This window comes from Phyllostomus discolor, chromosome 9 (assembly GCF_004126475.2).
Source record: "Phyllostomus discolor isolate MPI-MPIP mPhyDis1 chromosome 9, mPhyDis1.pri.v3, whole genome shotgun sequence".
In the NCBI taxonomy this organism is placed as follows: domain Eukaryota; kingdom Metazoa; phylum Chordata; class Mammalia; order Chiroptera; family Phyllostomidae; genus Phyllostomus; species Phyllostomus discolor.
In genome coordinates, this window is record NC_040911.2 from 54,621,885 (window position 1) to 54,644,279 (window position 22,395).

Genomic DNA, 22,395 nt, shown 5'->3' on the forward strand with positions numbered 1-22,395 from the left:
TTCTGTGTGTTCTAGGACCCTGTGGGTCTAACGCACTCTCCTGTGAGGCTGGGAGTCTCTCCTGGCACCTCAACCCCCACAGGTGTTTTTAAATCAGTGTCCTAAGGGTCTATTTCCCAGCACTGGGACCCTGGGTTGCGCAGTCTATCTCACTGCCCAATTTCACCTAGTGTATCTGTGCACGAATGTGGCCCGGACAGCCAGGAGCCTTGCACGCAGTGCCTCACATCACAGTTTCCACCTCACTGGGTCCACCCACTGTGGTCTTGTGCTCGGGATGTTTTATGCGCCCAGAATGCCTTATCCACCCGGGATGTGTTACACGTCTAGTGCCAGTGCTTTTTGTGCCTTGACCCCTCTCCACCCGGCTGCCCGACTCCACTCCTCCTACCTGTCTGGATGAATGTGTCTATTTTAACTCCTTGGTTGTCCGACTTCCATACAGTTCAATTTTCTGTCAGATCTGGTTGTTATCTTGTTTCTAAATTGTTGCTGTCTTTATTTTGGTTGTGCAAGGAGGCACAGTATGTCTACCTATGCCTCCATCTTGGCCAGAAGTTACACAATGGAATCCTATGCAGCAGAGAGAAAGAAGGAGCTCCTACCCTTTGCGACAGCATGGATGGAACTGGAGAACATTATGCTAACTGAAATAAGCCATGCCGATAAAGACAAATACTATATGATCTCACCATTAATAGGAACCTAATCAACAAAACGAACAAGCAAGCAAAGTATAGGCAAAGACACTGAAATAGAACACAGGCCGACAGTGATCAGAAGGGAAAGGGGAGGGGACCATAGGGGAAAAGGGTGGAGGGTTTACAAGAACAATTATAAAGGACATATGGAGAAAAACAAGGAGGGTTGGAAATAGGGGAGGAAGGTGGGGAGGGCTGGGGTGGTGGAGAGGGGTGGGAGGAAAAGGCAGAAAACTGTACTTGAACAACAATAAAAAATAAATAAAAATAGTTTAAATTTTAAAAAAGGAATCAAGATTTTCTGATAACTATCTTACACACTTTCCATCTTACAATTTCTAAAAGACTAACAGACTCCTAAAAACCATCCTATCCCCTTTCAAATATATTTAAAAGCAAAACTTGAACAAACAGCATTAAAAATCATATAATAACATCATTACCTGGAAAGTTTGGTCACATCCACCCATATGTACTTTATTCACAAAAATATTGGGCACAGTTCTCTGATTAGTGATATCTGACAGCACTTCTTGAACACTGGCCCCATCATCTAAAGAATAAAACATTAAATATGTAAAAACATCAAAAAGGTTCCAAAGTTTTGTGAGTCAAATGGAAGTGTTACAACACTCAAGTGCTCCCATATACTCACCCATACAAAGCCAGTGTGTTATCTAACTTTATGAAATAATGACTTAAGAGGAGAAAACATCCAGGTTTTCAAGAGAAATCTTAGAAAATAAAGACAATCTACTAATTCCTTTTAAAATAAACCCTTCTAAATTAGATTTTGATATATGATTCAATGATAATGCCAGAAAAATAGGTAAGAATCCTCTTTAAAGATCAAATATGAAGATAAAATCTGCTTCAACAGTAATAATGATGAAAATATTTCCTACAGTTTTATTTGGAAAAAAAATGTTTAATCCTTACACAAGGACACATTTTATTTTATTACTTCTAGATAGAAAGGAAGAGAAAGAGAAACATAAATGTGAAAGAGAAGCATCGATTGGCTGCCTCCTATATGCACCCAGATCAGGGGCTGGCGCCCAGACCAGGGGTTGCATGTGCCTGCACCCAGATTGGGAAATTGAACCCACATGTTTTGCCTATGGGATGACACTCCAAACGACTGAGCCACACCGACCAGGGCTGAAAAACTTTTATGATCGTAATGCAAAATCTATCCTCTATCCCCCCAAATAAAACCAGGCCACAACTACTTAAGAGTATGTATTTTGTATACTCTTTAGAAAAGTCTCAAAGATTTAAGAACATTTCATTATTAAGATGACTAAAAGGAGATGGTGAGGTCCCATGAAGGCAGACATAATTTTTTTTTCCCTGTTCAACACTGACAGCACTACAAATCCCACCCCTACAAATACACATGCATGTGTAAAGTGCTTGGTTCATATTAGATCAGTTAATGCATTTTTGACAAGAATTCAGAAGTATAAAGCTAAAAGACTGATGCTCTCTCCTTCATAGGTAAAAAGACTGATGCTCTCTCCTACAATCAGGAAATAGGGGCAGATTCTTTTCATTTATTACAGCTTAATCTATTTTGCTAGAAGTTACAAAATACATCTGAAATGTCTGAAGTACTTCAATGTTAGCAGCTTATACATCTTCCTTCACTCCCCTCAAATAACAAAAATACATAAATAAAAAATCTACACCAAATTATCTGTCATGCAGAGGTTACTTTTCAACATGGTTGAACATAGATGAAAAAAGCTCATCTAACCTAAAGAGACAAGAGTAAATTGAAATGAACAAAGCAAATGAAAATAAGTCAATCTTGTTGATATTTATTACAACAACAATACATACAAACCATTCCACTTACCATCTTGATCGAGTTCCAAGATTTTACATTCAACTCCCAAAGAAGAAAAGAGTTCTTTAACCTGTAACAAACATGCACTTAAGTTTTACTTTCACAAATATTCAACAGAGTTATGAAATACAGACACAGTAATAAGGGATGTCCAAAATAAATGTTCTTCAGAAATATGAGCTCTGGCCCATTTTCTTCCTCTACACATCTTCCCAGAATAATCTCAGCCCATCTCTTCCCCTCTTTTACCATTTGAATCAACTTTCAACTCCATAACTTTTGTCCAAATCCCTTTTCTGAACTCAAGACAGTCAAAAATATTTCTTCACCTGAAATGTCCCCAGGCACCTCACATGCAACATGCCCAAAATAAAACTTATCTTTTTACCACATACCTTTTCTTCTTTCTGTATTTCCTTTCAACAGTCATTAAATCATTCAACAAATATTTATCTAACAAATACCTGCTATGTTGTCAAGATACAATAGTAAACAAAACAAATCCAAAACAAGTCCTCTATAGGGGAAACAGACAAATAAATTGGTAATTCACACTGCCACCATTCACCAATTGAATGAATAAGAAAACCCAGGTTCTTGCTATTCAAATAGAGGACAAAGAAAAGGCAGTACAGGCATCACCTAGCAGCTTGTTAGATATTTCGAATCAGGCCTTGAATCAGAATCTGCATTTTGACAACTCTATGAAGCACTATGAGTCATTTTAATGACCCCCTCTCTTGTAACATCCCTTATGTTTTTTCACCCAGCCCCCAAATGCCTACCATCTGGAAACTATCAAAATGTTCTCTGTATCCATGTGTCTGTTTCAGTTCTGCTTATCCATTTATTTTGTTTTTTAGATTCCACAGATACATGAAATCACCTAGCATTTGTCTTCTTCTGATTCATGTCACTTAGCACAATACCCTCTAGGTCCATCCATGTTGTTGCAAATGGTAAGATTTCATTGGGTTTTTTTTATGGCTGAGTAATATTCCATTGTAAACATGCACCACTTCTTTATCCATTCATCTATTGATGGACACTTAAGTTGCTTCCACATACTGGCTATTGTAAATAATACTGCAATGAACATATAAAGGTATGTCTTTTCAATTTAGTGTTTTAGGTTTCTTTGAATAAAGACCCAGAAGTAGAAATGCTGGCTCCTTCTTTCTCTCTTGTTACATAGCCTGTGTTTTAAAGTCTATTTTGTCTTGTGTAAGTATTGCTACCCCAGTAATTATTTGTTAGTTCCCATTTTCATGAAATGTATTTTTCCAGTCCTTTACTTTCAGTCAGAGTGTGTCTTCTGATCTGAAGTGAGTCTCTTGTAGGCAACATGTGTAGGGGTCTTCTTTTGTTATCCATTCAGCCACCGTATGCCTTTTGGTTGGAGCATTAATTTGCACTTCAAATAAGTGCTAAAATATATTTACTGCCATTTTATATTCATATCCATCCCTCCTCCAACACCTCCGCTCCAATTCACCCTCACCCTCACGTCCAACTTCTTCTTAAATAAGACTAACATTTCTTATAATACTAGTTCACTAGTGATGAAGTCCTTTAGCTTTTTTGTGTCTGGAAAGCTCTTTTTCAGTACCTCAATTCTAAAAGATAGCTTTCCTAGGTAGAGTAATATTGGTTATAAGTCCTTGCTTTTCATCATTTTGAATGTTTCTTGTCAATCCCGTTTGGCCTGCAATGTTTCTGTTCTGAAATCAGCTTACACTCTTATGGATGCACCCCTGTAGGTAACTAACTGCTTTTCTCTTGCTGCTTTTAAGATTATTTCATTGTCTTTAACCTTCAGCATTTTAATTATGATGTGTCTCGCTGAGGGCCTCTTTGGGTTCATCTTCTTTGGGACTCTCTGTGCTCCCGGGACTTGCATGTGTACTTCCTTTACCAGGTTAGTAAAGCTTTCCCATCATTACTATTTTGCATAGGTTTTCAATTCATTGCTTTCTCTCACCTTCTGGTACCCACATAAAGCAAAAGTTGGTACACTTAAAGTTGTCCAAGAAACTCCTTAACTATCCTCATTTATTCTGGATTCCTTTTCTTTTTGCTGTACTGTTTGGGTGTTTTCTGCTTCCTTATCTTCCAAATCTTTGACTTGATCCTCTTTTTCATCTAATGTTCTGATGCTTCCCTGTAATGTATTCTTCATTTCCGTTATTATAGTCTTCATTTCTGACTAGTTCTTTTTTATGTTTCCTACCTCTTTGTTGAAGTTCTCACTGAGTTCCACTACTCTTCCCATAAGTTTATTGACCATCCTTATAACCAGTGTTTTTAACTATGCATCTAGTAAACTCATTGTCTTCACTTTGTTTAGTTCTTCTTCTGAAGTTTTGTTCTATTGTTTCATTTGGCACATGTTTGTCTCCTCATTTTGGCTGCCTCCCTATGTTCGTTTCTATGCATTAGGTAGAGCTGCTCTACCAAGAGCTGGCTCGCTAGAATGACATCGTGTAGTAGGTGTCCCATGAGGGTCAAGTGGCACAGCATCCCCACTCACCTGACCTAGGCACTCCATGTATTCCCTTTGTGTGAGCTGTGCACCCACCTCTTGTAGCTGAGTCATGATTGCTGCTGGCATCTCAGTGGGAGGGATTTACCCCTGCACCAACTGGTTTCAAGGACGAGCTGTGAACACTGTGGACGATCAGCTGTGCCACAGAGTGGGACTTATTTCGGTGGGGCTGTGGTGCCTGCTGAGTCTGACCCTTGAGTGTGTAACTTGTGGAAGAGGTTGGGTGGTGCTTCAAAATGGTCTGAAGCTGTGCACTGAATGCGCTGGCTCTGAGGCCTCCCAGAAGGTGCAGGCCAAGATCAACCTCCACTGCACCCTGCCTATGGCCAACTGGCATGAGGCCTACCTGCAGATGGCTACTACTCGTGCTGGGCTTGGAAGTGCCCAGGAGTGGTCAAGTTGTGAAATAAAGCCTGCTGCTAGTGCCTGGCCTGGGGCCACTTGATGAGAGATACAAGGCACACTGAGGCCAGATGCTGCTTGTTTATTTTAGGAAAGTCTGAAGCATGAACCAAGACAGGCCATTTGTATGGAAAAGCCACTGGAAATGGCTTGGGTTAGGCCCCAAAACTGGATGGGGTGGGTCTCAGAGAATCACCAGGGCAAGGTAAACAGTGTTAGCCAGGTTGATGGAGACTTAGATATGGCACCCCCTGGCGGCTCTGTGAAGGGAGGGCCTAGAAAAGGAACAATGGCCTCTGCCAGCACTTCTGTCTGGGAGAAAGTTGCCCCTGCAGTTCTTGCCCCCATGCCAGACTACTCCTTGTATGTCCCTGGGGCCCCAGCACTGGAACTAAGAGTGAGTGGGTCCAAGGAAGTCCAGGTACAGGCCCTTTAAGAGGTACACTTGGGACTCCAGCAGCCCTCCTTTCTGAATGATGGTTGTTCTGTAGTTTAGTTATAATTTTGATGTGGTTGTGGGAGGATTTGACTACCACATTTACCTAGCAACCGTCTTGACAAGAACCCCTGATATCTTTTCTCACCTATTAAAAATTTTCCCATCTATTTAAAAATTCGTGTATTTTCAACCATTATCTTTTGGTTTTAGATGTGCGTCTTGGAAACAGCATGTTAATGAATTTTGCTCTTTACTCAACCTGAAAACCTGACCTATTCAGCTTTATTCTAATATGTAAAAGATGGCTCCTATGTTGGGCCTCTTCTGCTGTTGTTTTGTTTAAATTAAGTTTCATGCTGTTTCTTTATACATTCTCCCCTTCAAAAAATTTCTTTTACCTTAAAGTTCTACATTTAATTTCTAATCTGGAGATTATGCATACATTTTAAACCACTGTAGTATACCATATTTTGCCCTGTAATGTGCTCCAATGTATAATGCATGTGCAAGTTTTTGGCCCACACTTCCAGGAAAAAAATCTTTCATTATAGTTTTTTAATTCGATTATTGATTGATTGATTGATATTTAGAAACAAAACTTACTATTGTATTGTAGGGTATTATTTTACATACTGATATCATTATTGGTTTCTAGAGTTACACTTTTAATGTATAGGCATAAATACAAGAATTAAAAATATTTACATAGATATGGAGTTAGTACTACCCATGTATAATAAGCATGCTTATTTCTCCCTCAAAAATTTTGGCAAAAAAGTGTGCATTATACATGGCAAAATACAGCATATTTCTCAATCAACATTAAGAATAAAAGTATCTACATCATCAACCTGAAACAAGATTTCAGCATGCCTTTACTTTCCATTCTCTTGCCTCTTAAATTCTGTTAACTGCTCTTGGTCACACATAGAGCCTATGACTAAAAATTGCTAGGCCCCAAATTCCATGTAATGGCCACCTAGGTATATGTTTGTATAGCTGCTAGTGCTGGTCCTGGGGTCACTTGGCAAGAGGTTTGGGGCACTCTGAGGCCAGATGCTGCTTGTTTGGCATTTGTGAACTATTGAGAAATTTAGGGTATGTCCTCGGCATGAGCCAGACAAGTTGTTTGTACAGAAAAGCTATGAAATGTTGCAGGTGAGCCTGCATGTAGGGTGACATAATCACCAGGGTCAAGTGAATCACCAGGGTCAAGTGAACAGTATTAGCCTGGTAGATAATGACTCAGATGTGGTGCCCACCTACTGGTTCTATAGGGGGAAAGCTCAACAAAGGAACAGAGGCCTGTGCAAACACCTCTTTCAAGGAAAGAGCTGCTCCTTCAACCCTTGCCCCCAATCCAGACTATTCTGTTCCTGCCTATATGTCCCTGGAGCCTTTTGAGTTGCTGCCTCAATTCTGGATCTCAGAGCAAGTAAGTCTGAGTAAGTTTGTGTGCAGGCCCTTTAAGAGGAAGGCCTGGGTTTCCAGAAGCCTTCCTTCTCACTCAACCACAAACCCTCCTGTTTTTATAGCCAGATGTTGTGAAGACTTCTCTTCCCAGAACTGGAACCCTGGGCTGGGGAAGCTGGTGTGGGGCTGGGACCCCTCGCTCCTGAGGGGGGACCTCTGCAGCAAAGATAACACTCCAAATTTTTAACTGCCACATGTCAGTGTGACAGCCAGCTGTTCTGAATTTCTACCCCTCCTACCAGTCTCAATGTGTCTTCTTCTTTATATCCATAGTTAGGACTGCTATTCAGCTATATTTCAGGAGCTTCTGAATGATGGTTGTTTTGTAGAATGAGAGTACAGTGAGTACTGTCACTGTAAATGCTTATATTAAAAAAGAACAAAGATCTTAAGTCAACAAACTAACTTTACACTTTAAGGAACAAGAAAGACAATATAACTAACCTCAAAGCCAACAAAAGGAAGGAAATAAAAGAAAGATTAGAGCAGAAATGAACAAAATAGAGAATAGAAAAACAATACAGAAAATCAACAAAACCAAGAGTTGGTTCTTGGAAAAGATCTTCAAAACTGACATACCATAGGAGAAAAGTAGAGAAGACTCAAATAACTAAAGTCATAAACGAAAGTGGGATTGTTACTGTTTTTATAAAAATAAAAAGGATTACAAGAGAGTATTATGAACAGCTGTATGCTAACAAATTGGATTATCTAGATGAAATGTATAAATTCCTAGAAACACACAACCTACTAAGACTGAATCATAAGTAAACAGAAAATATGAATAGATCTATAACTAATAGGGAGACTGAATCGGTAATCAAAATCCTCCCAAAGAAGAAAAGCCCAGGAGCAGATGGTTTCACTGGTGAATTCTACCAAACATATAAAGAATGAACACCAATCCTCCACAAAATCTTCCAAAAGACTAAACAGGGAACACTTCTAAATTCCTCCCATCAGGTCAGCATTACCCAGACACCAAAGCCAAAAAAAAAAAAAATACTACAAGAAAACTACTGACTAATACCACTCATAAATATGACACAAAAATCCTCAATAAAATACTAGCAATACAATTTCAACAGCATATTAAAAGTATTATACACCATGACCAAGTGAAATTTATTTCTAAAATCCAAGGACAGTTCAACACAGGTGTAGATCAATGTAATATACCATATTAACAGGATGAAGGAAAAAAATACATGATCATCTCAGTAGATGAAGAAAAAATATTTTTTAAAAATCCAACATCTTTCATGATAAAAATACTCAATAAACTAAGAACAGAAGAAACTCCCCAACACACTAAAGGCCATATATGAAAAGCCCAAAGCTAATATCGTACTTGATGGTGAAAGCATTTTCTTTAAGATCAGAAAAAAGACAAGGATGCTCACTTTTGCCATTACTACTCCACATAGTCCCAGCCAGAGAAATAAAGCAACATAAAGAGATAAAAATGAATCCAAATTGGAAAAATTACCTCTGTTCACTGGTAATATAATCTTATATGTACAAAGCCTTAAACTGTTACACACACACACGCACAAAAACCCTGTTAACTAAGAAAGAAATTCAGAAGAGTTTACCAAGAAGGTTCAAAGATGGTGGCTTTGCTTGAGGGAGCATGCTTCTCTTCTTCTGTGCAGGGGAGAGAAACTTGCGGATTGGCGGAGGAACAGAGCAAGTGGCCTAGGTTACCTAAACATTTTTGAAAACAGGACCTCCAAAATTATAGCAGACACTGAAAAACCAGATGGTAAGGAGACTGCTTCAGGACAATAGGGGCCCAGGGATCAGCGCGGGGACCAGGGGGGTTGCAGCCCCCAGGGCACCCCGGAGAGCGGAGTTGCTGCTCGCTCCCTGGACAACGGGGGTTGAGCAACACCAGGGGAGACTTTGTGGCTTGAAGGCACAGAGAGGGGAGTTGGACTGGGAGACAATTGCACAGGGGCTGCAGGCACCCACCCATAGCCCGGGGAGAAGTGAGTGCCTCCAGCCAGCAAAACCAGGAGTGGCCTGGACGTGTGCCCGTGCCCCCAGCCCAGTGGGAGTGTTGATCTGTGGAAAGCCCAGACCTCGCAGCCCTGAACAAGGAAAGGGTGCGGGGGTTCTCAGGTTTCTGGAGCCTGCGGTGGTGAACTGGGGAAGCACGCGCCCCCTCAGGAATCCTGATTCTCGCACTGTGAACCTGAAAGGGACGCAGCTATTAGGGGGTTCCTAGAGCCTGAAACTGAAAAATTGGTGGAAGTCCATGCCCCTTTACGATCCCCAGACCTTGCACCATGAATCCAGAAAAGATGCAGGTGCTTCCAGAGAACACAGCACCTGCCGTGGTGAAATTTGGGGGAAGGGTGCACCTCCTTGCGATCCCTGGAGCTTGCATCGTGAACCCGGAAAAGACGCAGGAGCTCTGCAGGGTCCCGGAGCCCGGGAGGCCTCGGCAGTGAGCTCCAGAGAGCGTGCTCAGGAGCGCCCAGGGTCCTGCAGGGGAAAGTCAGATTGGCTATTGGGAGAACGCCCTGCTGGCCCTGGGGATAGTACCCGAGAGACTTACTGAGTTTTGACTGGGAAGAGTGATAAGCATTTCAAACACCCCTCAGCCTGCTGAAGCCAGGGAGACCAGAAAAACGAGTCTGGCCAGTTAGAAACCAACAAGAGGGTTTTTTTGTTTTGTTTTCTTTTGTTTCTGTTTTTGTTTTTGCTGTTGTTGGTTAATTGTTTGATTTTATCTTGTTTTTTAAGTGAATCTTTATTTTTCAATTCTTAGTATTTTTATATCTCTCAATCCCTTATGCTCCTCTTCTTTTCATCCTAGTATTATTCCTTCCACTCCAAATTTATCTCTCCTGCACTCCATCTTCTGCTCTTTTTCCCTTTTTTTTTGAGCTTGCAAGTTACGGCAAATTTGTATTATCTTTTTCTCACTTTTCTGACATTTTTTATTTTAATAGTATTTTGGTATTCTTCTTCTTTCTGTATAATCTTCTTTGCTTGGCTGGTTATACTGTCATTTGAGAGGTTCCTTCCCCCTGTTATTTCAGTCACAATGTGTTGATAATTTACTATCCTTCATTTGTGTTCCATTAGTACACCTCTCAAGGTTCTATACTCCTTATTCTTGTTATATAGATCTCATAGATTCTGCCACATGATTGTTGCTTTAATATTACTGTAAATAAGACCTAGTTCATACAATTGTAAATACTAATCAACACCCCTACCTGATCTCAGCCTACTTCGCAATTTCCTGAACTATATTATTGTGGGGATTGTCTCTATTCCTTTACACACTACTCCTATTTACTAATCTTTATTCCAACCCTACATCAGAATCTGACCTCCCACGGCCTCACAGCTTTCTAGATCCAACTAACAGTCCTTTCGCCCCCCAATAAGAGTCTCAGCTTTCCATCCTTTCTAAAATGTGGCTACTGGGGTGAAAGATCACGGTTAACACTACAAGTAGCCAAAGGATATCCCATCTCTTCTATACTCGCTGCTACTGTAAATATCATAGAATATTGTCTCGCTGTCTTAAACCATTTTGCCTTACTCCACCAACTGATCACAAAAAAGAGTAGGGGGAAGTTGTGAACACCAGGATACACGAAGTAGACTGCACCACTGAATCTCACAGGTATTCTACCACAGAAGTTCACACCATAATTACAGGGAACAAGAACAGATAAATTTAAGAAACAGAGGCTAATAAGAAGAATGCCATGAACAATGACAAAAAAATGAAACAATCCCAAATGAAGAAAAAGGAGGAAGCCTCAGAAAGAATGCTAAATGAAATAGAGGCAACTCAACTATCAGACATTGAGTTCAAAACAAGGATTATCAGGAAGCTCAATGAACTCACAATGAGCTACCAGAAACTAGAGAGAAGATACAATGATCTCACTGCAAACTATATAAACATGAAAAAGGAAATAGAAATTATCAACAAGGGCCAAGAGGAAATGAAGAATGCCATTTCTGAACTGAGGAACACAGTAGAAGGAATGAAAAGCAGGATCAATGAAGCAGAAGATCCGATTAGTGAATTGGAGGAAAAAGAACACCCAGAAAGAGCAAGAAAAAGAAAAGAGGCTCAGAATGAATGAAGAGGGATTAAGAGAAATCCAAGACAATATGAAACGTAATAATATCCATATAATAGGGATACCAGAAGGAGGAGAAGAGCAAGGGGTAGAAAACCTATTTGAAAAAGTAATGATGGAAAACTTCTCTAATTTGATGAGAGAAAAAGTCCCACAAATCCAGGAAACGCAGAGGTCCCAATCAAGAGGAACCCAAAGAGGCCCACCTAGAGACACATCATAATTAAAATGGCAAAATTTCAACAAAGAGAGAATATTAAAGTCAGCAAGGGAAAAACACGAAGTAACATACAAGGGAGGCCCAATAAGACTAACAGCTGACTTTTCAACGGAAACACTCGAAGCCAGAAGAGAATGGCAAGAAATATTCCATGTAATGAGAACCAGAGGTCTGTAACCAAGGCTACTTTACCCAGCAAGGCTCTCAATCAAGATAGAAGGCCAAATAAGAAGCTTCCCCGACAAAAGAAATCCAAAAGAATACACCTCGACCAAACCAGCTCTGCAAGAGATTCTAAAGACACTGCTTTAAGGAAAGAAAAGAGAGAGAAAAAGAGAGAGAGAGAGAGAGAGAGAGAGAGAGGGAGAGGGAAACACAAGTAAATAAAAGACAATGAATAAGTACCTATCAATAATAACCTTAAATGTAAATGGATTAAATGCTCCAATCAAAACACATAGAATAGTTGAACTGATAAGAAAAAATGACCCATACATATGCTGCCTACAAGAGACCTACCTCAGGATAAAAGACCTGCACAGACTGAAAGTGAAGGGCTGGAAACAAATCTTCCAAGTAAATGCACAAGAAAAAAAAGCCGGGGTAGCAATCCTCATATCAGACAAAACAGACTTCAAAAAAAGGTCCATAAAGAGAGACCCAGAAGGTCACTTCATAATACTTAAGGGAAGAATCCACCAAGAAGACATAAATATTGTAAATATATATGCACCCAACATAGGAGCACCCAAATACATAAAGAAAATCTTAGAGGACTTCAAGAAAGATATGGACAGCAACACAATTATAGTGGGGGATTTTAACACCCCACTATCAAAAATGGACAGATCTTCCAAACAAAATATCAACAAAGATATTGTGGCATTGAACAATACCCTTGATGAAATGGACTTTATGATACATGCAGAGGCCTCCATCCCAAAGAAGCTAATTACACATTCTTTTCAAATGTACACAGAACATTTTCAAAGACAAACCACGTGATAGGACACAAAACAAGCCTCAAGAATTTCAAGAAAATTGAAATCATACCAAGCAATTTCTGAAGGATCACAAGGGACTGAAGCTAGAAACCAATTGCCAGGAAAAAAACCCAAAACACTCAAAATCATGGAGATTAAATAGCATGCTATTAAACAATGAATGGGTCAAGAATGAAATTAGGGAAAAAATCAAAAGATTTCCAGAAACAAATGAAAACACACTCACAACAACCAAAAACTTATGGGACACAGCCAAGGCAGTCCTGAGAGGGAAGTTCATAGTGATACAGGCCCACCTAAAAAAGTCAGAAACATTTCAAACAAACAACCTAACCCTACATCTACAAGAACTCGAGGAACAACAGCAAAGGCAGCCCAGAGCAAGCAGAAGGAAGGAAATAACCAAGATCACAGCAGAATTAAATGGCACAGAGACTAAAAGCACAATTCTAAGGATCAATGAATCCAAGAGCTAGTTCTTTGAAAAGATAAACAAAATCGACAAGCCTTTAAGCAGACTCATCAAGATAAAAAGAGAGAGGACCCAAATAAACACAATCAGAAATGAAAGAGGAGAGATTACAACAGATACCACAGAAATAAAAATGATTTTAAGAAATTACTCCAAAGAACTGTATGCCAAGAAATTTGAAAACCTAGGTGAAATGGACAAATTTCTAGAAAAATATAATCTTCCAAAACTCAATGAAAAAGAAGCAGAAAGCCTGAACAAACCAGTAACAGCAAAAGAAATTGAAGCAGTAATCACAAAACTCCCAACACACAAAAGCCCTGGACCAGATGGTTCCACAGGAGAATTCTACAAAGCATTTAAGTAAGAGCTAACCCCTATCCTTCACAGACTATTCCAAAAAATCCAAAAAGATGGGAGACTCCCAAACTCTTTTTATGAGGCCAACGTCATCCTAATTCCAAAACCAGATAAAGGCACAACAAAGAAAGAAAATTTCAGGCCAATATTACTGATGAACATTGACGCTAAAATCCTCAACAAAATACTGGCAAACCACATTCAACAGTACATTAAAAAGATCATACACCATGACCAAGTGGGATGCATTCCAGGGATGCATGGATGGTACAATATTCGCAAATCGGTAAATGGAATACATCACATAAACAAAAGCAAAGACAAAAACCACATGATAATATCAATAGATGCAGAAAAAGCATTTGATAAGGTACAGCACCCATTCATGATAAAAACACTCAGCAAAGTGGGAATAAAGGGAGCATTCCTCAACATAATAAAGGCTATATATGACAGACCTACAGCTAACATCATACTCAATGGGCAAAAACTAAAATCTTTTCCACTAAGAGCAGGAACAAGAGAAGGATGTCCACTTTCACCACTTCTACTCAGTATAGTACTGGAAGTTTTAGCCACAACGATCAGACAAGAAAAAGAAATAAAAGGCATCCAAATTGGAAAGGAGGAAACCAAACTGTCACTGTTTGCACATGACATGATAGTGTACATAGAAAATCCTATAGACTCCACCAAAAAACTGCGTGACCTAATAAATGAATTTGGCAAAACAGCGGGATACAAAGTCAATATGCAGATATCAAAGGCATTTCTGTACACCAACAATGAAACAGCAAGAGCAGAAATCAAGAAAAAAATCCCATTTGAAATAGCAAAAAGAAAAATAAAATATCTAGGATAAACCTAACCAAATACATAAAAGACCTGTATTTAGAAAACTACATAACACTCAGGAAAGAAATCAAGGAAGACACAAACAAATGGAAACAGATGTTGTGTTGATGGATCGGAAGAAGTAACATCATCAAAATGTCCATACTACCCAAAGAAATTTACACATTCCATGCAATATCTATTAAAGTACCAATGGCTTATTTCACAGACATATAACAAACACTTCAAAAATTTATATGGAATCTAAATGACCCCGAATGGCTGCTGCAATTTTGAGAAAGAAGAGTAAAGTAGGAGGGATCACAATACCTGACACTAAACTATACTACAAGACCACTGTAACCAAAACAGCCTGGTACTGGCATAAAAACAGGCACATGGACCAATGGAACAGAACAGAGAGCCCAGAAATAAACCCAAGTCTCTATGGTCAATTAGTATTTGACAAAGGAGGCAGCAACATAAAATAGAGTAAAAATAGCCTCTTGAACAAATGGTGTTGGGAGAACTGGATAGCTGCGTGCAAAAAACTGAAACTTGAGCACCAACAAAAGCACCTTATACAAAAATAAATTCAAGGTGGATAAAAGACTTAAATACAAAATGTGACACCATTAAAGTCCTAGAGGAGAACATAGGTAGGAAAATCTCAGATATTTCACGAAGAAACTTTTTTACTGACATGTCCCCTAGAGCAAGGGACATAAAGGAAAGAATAAACAAATGGGACCTCATCAAAATTAAAAGCTTCTGAACAGCTAAAGAAAACAGTATCAAAATTAAAAGAGAACCAACTGTATGGGAAAACATATTTGCCAATGATACCTCAGACAAGGGTTTAATCTCCAAAATATATAAACAACTCACACGACTCCACTCTAAGAAGACAAGGAACCCAATTAAAAAAATGGGCAAAGGACTTGAATAGACACTTCTCCAAGGAGGACATACAGAAAATCCAAAGAAATACGAAATGATGTTCAAAATCGCTAGCTATCAGAGAGATGCAAATTAAAACCACAATGAGATACCACTTTACACCAGTCAGAATGGCCATCATAAACAAAGCAACAAACAAGTGTTGGAGAGGTTGTGGAGAAAAAGGGACTCTAGTGCACTGTTGGTGGGACTGCAGACTGATACAACCACTATGGAAAGCAGTATGGAACTTCCTCAGAAAACTAAAAATGGATCTGCCTTTCCACCCAGGAATTCCACTGCTGGGACTATATCCTAAGAACACCAAAACACCAATCCAAAAGAACCTATGCACCCTAGTGTTCATAGCTACACAATTTATAATAGCTAGATGCTGGAAGCAACCTAAGTGCCCATCAGTAAATGAATGGATCAAAAAACTATGGTACATTTACACAATGGAATTCTATTCAGCAGAAAGAAAGAAGGAGCTCCTACCCTTTGCAACAGCTTGGATGGAGCTGGAAAGCATTACGCTAAGCGAAATAAGCCAGGCAGTGAAAGACAAATACCATATGATCTCACCTTTAACAGGAACCTAAACAACAAAACAAAGAAACAAGCAAAATATAACCAAAGGCACTGAAATAGAAGACAAGGTGACAGTGACCAGAGGGGAGAGAAGAGGGAATTTCAGGGGAGAAGGGGAACGGTTTACAGGAACAAATTTAAAAGACACATGGACAACTAGTGGAAGGGTGGTAATGGGAGGGAAGTGGGGAGGGTTGGGTGGGTAGGTTGGATTGGGAGTAAAAGGGAGAAAACTGTACTTGAACAATGATTAAAATGAAAAAAAAAAGTTTACCAAAAAATAAAAAAGAAATCCAACCAAAGATATCAATAAAAGATGAGACAAAAATCAGGTGCTTTCCTATAAACTCAAAATGAACAATCAAAAAAATAAAGTAAGAAAAGAATTCCATTTACAATAGCGTAATGAAGAGTAACTAGGAATACACCCAAGGAGGCAAAGACTTCTAAAAACTACAGAAGTCTTTACTGAAAACTACAGCATGTAGCTGAAAGAATTTAAAAGACACCATTAATTGGAAAGAAATCCTGTGTTCATGGATTAGAAGACTTAACACTTTTAACATGTCAATACTACCCAAATCAATCTACAGATTCAATATAATCTGAAAATCCCAAAAACTAATTTTTAAGAAACAGAAAAAAAAATCCATCCTAAAATTCATGTGGAATCTCAAGAAAACAGCCAATTATACAAAAATATTGAAATATAAGAACAAAGTTGGAGGTCTCACACTTCTTGATTTCAAAAGTTGCTATAAAGCTACAGTATGCAAAACAGTGTGGTACTAGCATAAAGATAAACATAGATCAACAGAAGAAAACAGAAAGCCCAGACAAAAGCCTCGAGCATCATCAGATCAAATGATTTTTGACAATGGTACCAAAACTATTCAATGTGGAAAAGAACAGTCTTTTCAACAAATGGTGCTGAAAAAAATTGGATATCCACATGCAAAAGAATGAAGTTGGACCCTTAGATAACACAATATACAAATTAACTGAAATGGATCAAAGATATAAAAGTAAGAGCTAAGACTCTTAGAAAAAATCATAGGCCAAAAGCTTTACAACACTGGATATGGCAATGATTTCTTGGATATGACACCAAAGGCACAACTAACAAAAGAAAACATAGACAAGAAAATTAAAAAAGAACTTCTGGTCAAGATGTGGCATAGGTAAACATGGCTCACCTCCTCACACAACCACAGCAAAATTACAAATAAAATATAGAACAACCATCACTCAGAATGGTCAGAAATCAAGTTGAACGGAAGTCTGACAACTACAAAATTAAAGAAATCACATGCATCCCAGACTCATAAGAGGGACAGAGACACAGGATGGGTTGGTCCCAAATCCAGGTGTGGTGGATAAAAATTTGGGAGGGAAATCTCAGGAGCGAGTAGTCTCAAGACATACATCAGGCCTCACAGCCCAGGATTCCATTGCCAGGAAGATAAGAGCCCATAAATACTGGCTGTAAAAACCAGCACAATTGAGTCCATCGAAGACAATACTAGAGTCCCAAGCAGTTCCTCTTACAGAACCCACACAAGAACTTACTCAGACTCACTCCCTCTGAGCTCCAGCACTGGGGCAGCAGCTAGAAAAGCACCAGTGGCATATAGGGAGGAACTTAAGTGTCTGGCATCAATGAGGGAGCTGGGGTACAGCTTTCCCCTAGACAGAAAGACAAGCAGAGGCCATTTTTCCTTTTCTGAGCCCTTCCCCCACAACTCCACAGAGCCGGCAGGCAGGTGCCACATCTTAGACTCCATCAACCTCACTAACACTATTGTCCCACCCTGAAGATCCCCTGAGACTCCCTCCCACCCAACTTACAGACCCACCTAAACTGTTAACCATGACTTTTCCTTATGAATGGCTGGTCTTGGCTCATGCTTCTCAATTTCCTAAATACTATCAAATAAGCAATAGCTGGCCACAGTAAGCTCCCAGCCCGATACCTCTTGCTAAGTATCCCCAGGCTTAGTACTGAAAGCAGCCAGTGTAGATTTACACCCTGGACACTCAGGAAATCCCAGAGCCTTCGAACCCCCTAGACAGCTACAGACCAGGTTGGAGCATCATCACCCTGCCCTGACACAGCTGATCCTTCACAGAGGGCAGCAGCTGGTGGTCAGTGGTCATAGCCAATCCTTACAGCTGACTATCCTGGGTATATCAGTCCCATTGGCCTGCCAACAGAATCAAGGCTCAACTACAAGAGGAAGTTGTACTGTGCCCACATGAAGGGCACACCTGAAGTACCCAGTTTGGGTGACAGAGGAGGCTGTGCCATTGGAACCTATAGGACACCCACTACATTAGGCCACACTACCAAGACAGGGAGTCATAGTAGCTCTACTGAATAGAAACAAACAAACACAGGGAGGCTGCCAAAACAAGAAGACCAAGAAACATGGCCCAAATAAAAGAATAGATCAAAACTCCAGAAGAGAATTAGATGAAATGGAGATAAGCAATCTATCAGATGCGGAGTTCAAAACACTGGTTATTAGGATACTCAAGGAACTTAGTAAGGACCTGAACAACATAAAAAAGATCCAATCAGAAATGAAGGATAACTGAAATAAAGAACAATTTACAGAGCAATAACAGTAGAGTGAATAAGAACAAAATCAATGATTTGGAATGTATAGAAGCAACAAAAAAATCAGAACAAGAAGAAAAAAGAAATAAAAAAATGAGGATAGTGTTAGCAGCCTCTGGGACAACTTCAAGAGATCCAACATTTGCATCATAGGAGTGCCAGAAGGAGGAGAGGGAGAGCAAGAAATTGGAAATCTACTTGAAAAAATAGTGAAAGAAAACTATCCTAATTTGATGAAGGGAATAGACATACAAATCTAGGAAGCAGAGATAGTCCCAAAGGAGATGAACCCAAAGAGGCCCTCAGCAAGACACATTATAATTAAAATGCAAAAGGTTAAAGATAAAAAGAGAATCTTAAAAGCAGCAAGAGAAAAGCAGTTACCGTAGTTACCTACAGGGGAATTCCCATAAGACTGTCAGCTGACTTCTCAAAACTAACTTTGTGGGCTAGATGGGACGGGCAAAAAATATTCTACATCATGAAAAGCAGGAACGTACAGCCAACACTGCTGTACCCAGCAATGATATCATTTAGAATCAAAGGGCCGATGAAGAGCTTCTCCAACAAGAAAAAACTAAAGGAGTTCATCATCACCAAACCATTATTATATGAAATGTTAAAGGGACCTATCTAAGCCCTGGCTAGTGTAGCTCAGTGGACTGAGCACCAAAGGCCTGAGAACCTAAGGTCACCGGTTCAGTTCCCAGCCAAGGCACATACCTGGGTTGCGGGCCAGATCCCTCGTGGAGGGTTCGTGAGAGACAATTACACAATGATGTTTCTCTCCCTCTCTTTCTCCTTCCCTTCTCCTGTCTCTAACAATAAATAAAATCTTTTTTTTTAAAAAGGGGGACCTATTTAAGAAAAAGAAGATAAAAACTATGAACAGTAAGATGGCAAGAAATACATATCAACAATTGACAAGGGATTCATATCTAGAATGCATAAAGAGAACTCCTACAACTAGACAAAGAAAAAAAAAAACATTTAAAAAACTGCCAAAGCACCTAAAATGACATTTCTCCAAAGAAGATATTGGCTATTCACAAATGGCAAATAGGGACATGAAAGATATTCAACATCACTAGCCTTTAGGGAAATGCAAATCAAAACCACAGGGATATCACTACCCATTTAGGATAACTATTATCAAAAAACAACAAAAAAAGAAAAAATGTTGACAAGGATGTGGAAAAATCTGAACCTTTGTGCACTGTTGGTGGGAACATAAAAGGGTGCAGCCACCATGGAAAGCAGTATGATGGTTTCCTCAAAAAATTAAAAATAGAAATATCATATAATCTAAAACTTCCACCTCTGGGCATATATCTAAAAGAGAGATTCAAACAGATATCTGTACAACCATGTTCACAGCAGCACTATTCATAATAGCCAAAATGGAGGAATGTGGAGGACATAATGCTCATGAAATAAGTCTTTCATGAATGGACAAATATTGCATGATTCCACTTATATGCAGCAACTAGAGTAGTCAAATTCAAAGAGCCAGATATTAGGACGGAGGTTTCCAGGGGCTTGAGGAGCAAGAATGAGGAAATACTGTTTAATCAATACAGAGCCTCAGTTGGGGAACATGAAGAAAGCTCTGTGATGATGGTTGCAAAACAATGTAAATATGCTAATGCTACAAAACTTTACATGGTTAAAATAGTAAAGCAGCTGACCAATGGAAGTTTACAATTTTAACCCACGCTATGTATGAATCAGGATTGGCTTAAAATTAATGTGGGGAAGGAGTTTTAAAAACTTGGGGCATTTTCTTCACAGTTTGGGCCATTATTTTGTATCTGACCAATGATAACTTCCTGAGTAGCCTAGCTGCCTCCACATTTGATCTAGTCTTCATTACGTGATACTGTACCTAGAGAACCCCAAAGATTCCACCAAGAAACTACCAGAACTGATAAATGAATTCAGTAGAAATCAGTTGCATTTTCATATGTCAATAATGAACTAACTAACAGAAAGGAAAATTAACAATCCCATTCACAATTGTTACAAAAGAATAAAATACCTAGGAATAAACCTAACCAAGGATTTAAAAGACCTGTACTTGGAAAATTATAATACACCACTGAAAGAAATGGAAGAAGACACAAATAAGTGGAAGCACATACTGTGTTCATGAATAGGAAGAATTAATATCATTAAAATGTCTATACTACCCAAAGCAATTTATAGATTCAACATGACTCCTGTCAAGATTCCAATGGCATATTTCACAGAACAAATATTTTAAAAATTGATATGGAATCACAAAAGGCCCTGAATACCAACAACAATCTTAAGAAGAACAAATTTGGGGAATCACACTACCTAAAGTGAAACTATACTATGAGGCCATAGTAATCCAAACAGCCTGGTGCTGGCATAAAAACAGACACACAGATGAATGGAACAGAATAGAGAACTCAGAAATAAACCCATACCTTATAGTCATTTAATACTAGACAGAGGAAGCAAACACATATAATGGACTAAAGTTTATTCATTAAATGGTGTTGGGAAAAATGAACAAATATGGGTAGAAAAATTAAACTAAATACCTTTTTACACCACACATAAGAATAAATTCAAAATGGATCAAAGACTTAAATGTTAGACCCAAAACCATACAAATCATAGAAGAAAACATAGGCAGCAAAATCTCAGACACTGCTTATAGCAATATTTTATGGGATATATCTCCTCGGGCAATGGAAACAAAAGAAAAAATAGACAAATGGACTACATAAAACTAAGAAGTTTTTGCACAGCAAAGGAAATCACCGATAAAATAAAAAGACAACTCAAAGAATGGGAGAATATATTCACCAATACATCTGATAAAGGGTTAATATCTAAAATTTATATAGAACTTACAAAATGCAACACCAAAAAAACTAACAACCCAATTTTAAAAAATGGGCAAAGGTCCTAAATAGGTACCTCTCCAAAGAGGACATACAGATGACTAATAGGAAACATAAAAAGATGCTCTATGTCACTATTCATCAGAGAAATGCAAATTAAAACCACAATGAGACACCTGTCAGAATGGCTATCATCAATAAATCAACAAACAAGTGCTGCCAAGGATGTGGAGAAAGGGGCACCCTTTTGCACTGTTGGTGGGAATGCAGACTGATGCAGCCACTGCAGAAAGCAGTACGGAGATACCTCAAAAACTTAAAAATAGATGGGCCCTTTGACCCAGTGATCCCACTTCTGGGAATATACCTGATGGAACCCAAAACACTAATTCAAAAGAACATAAGCACCCTTATATTCATTGAAGTATTATTTACGATCACCAAGATATGGAAGCAGCCCAAGTGTCCATCAGTAGATGAGTGGATAAAACAACTACGGGATATTTACACAATAGGATACTACTTGGCTGTAAAAAAGAAGAAAATTTTACCCTTTAGGACAATATGGATTGATGTGGAGAACATTATGCTAAGTGAGATAAGCCACTCAGAGAAAGACAAATACCATGTGATTTCACTCATATGTGTAATCTAATGAACAAACTGAACTAACAAGGAAAATGGGGACAGACTCATAAATGGAGAGCAGGATGACAGCTCATGGAGGAAGGGAGGTGAGGGGGTGAAGGAATTGAGGAAAAAAGATTCATGGACAACAGTGTGGGGATTTTGGGGGAGAGGGATGTATAAGGTAAGGGAAAACATACAATAAAGATTAAATCAAAATAAAATAAATTTTTAAAATAGTAAAAATTAAAAATAGAGATAGGAGACAGAGCCTGGAAACAGGCCAATGCATATCTGAGAGCATTCAAATTAGCATGGAAAGCAT

The 22,395-nt window shown here is 39.0% G+C and overlaps 1 protein-coding gene across 2 annotated transcripts in view; it reads right to left on the minus strand.

Annotated features, from left to right (window-relative positions):
* The window catches only part of TXNRD3 (thioredoxin reductase 3), an 84,306-nt gene that overhangs the window by 57,830 nt on the left and 4,081 nt on the right, over window positions 1–22,395 (minus strand). For both annotated transcript variants that reach the window (XM_028524566.2, XM_036009394.1), the window contains exons 2-3: window positions 2,563–2,623; window positions 1,145–1,254 (exon numbers count right to left, since the gene is read on the minus strand). In XM_028524566.2, the coding sequence (XP_028380367.1) occupies window positions 1,145–1,254; window positions 2,563–2,623 (171 nt within the window). The remainder of the gene's footprint in view (window positions 1–1,144; window positions 1,255–2,562; window positions 2,624–22,395) is intronic.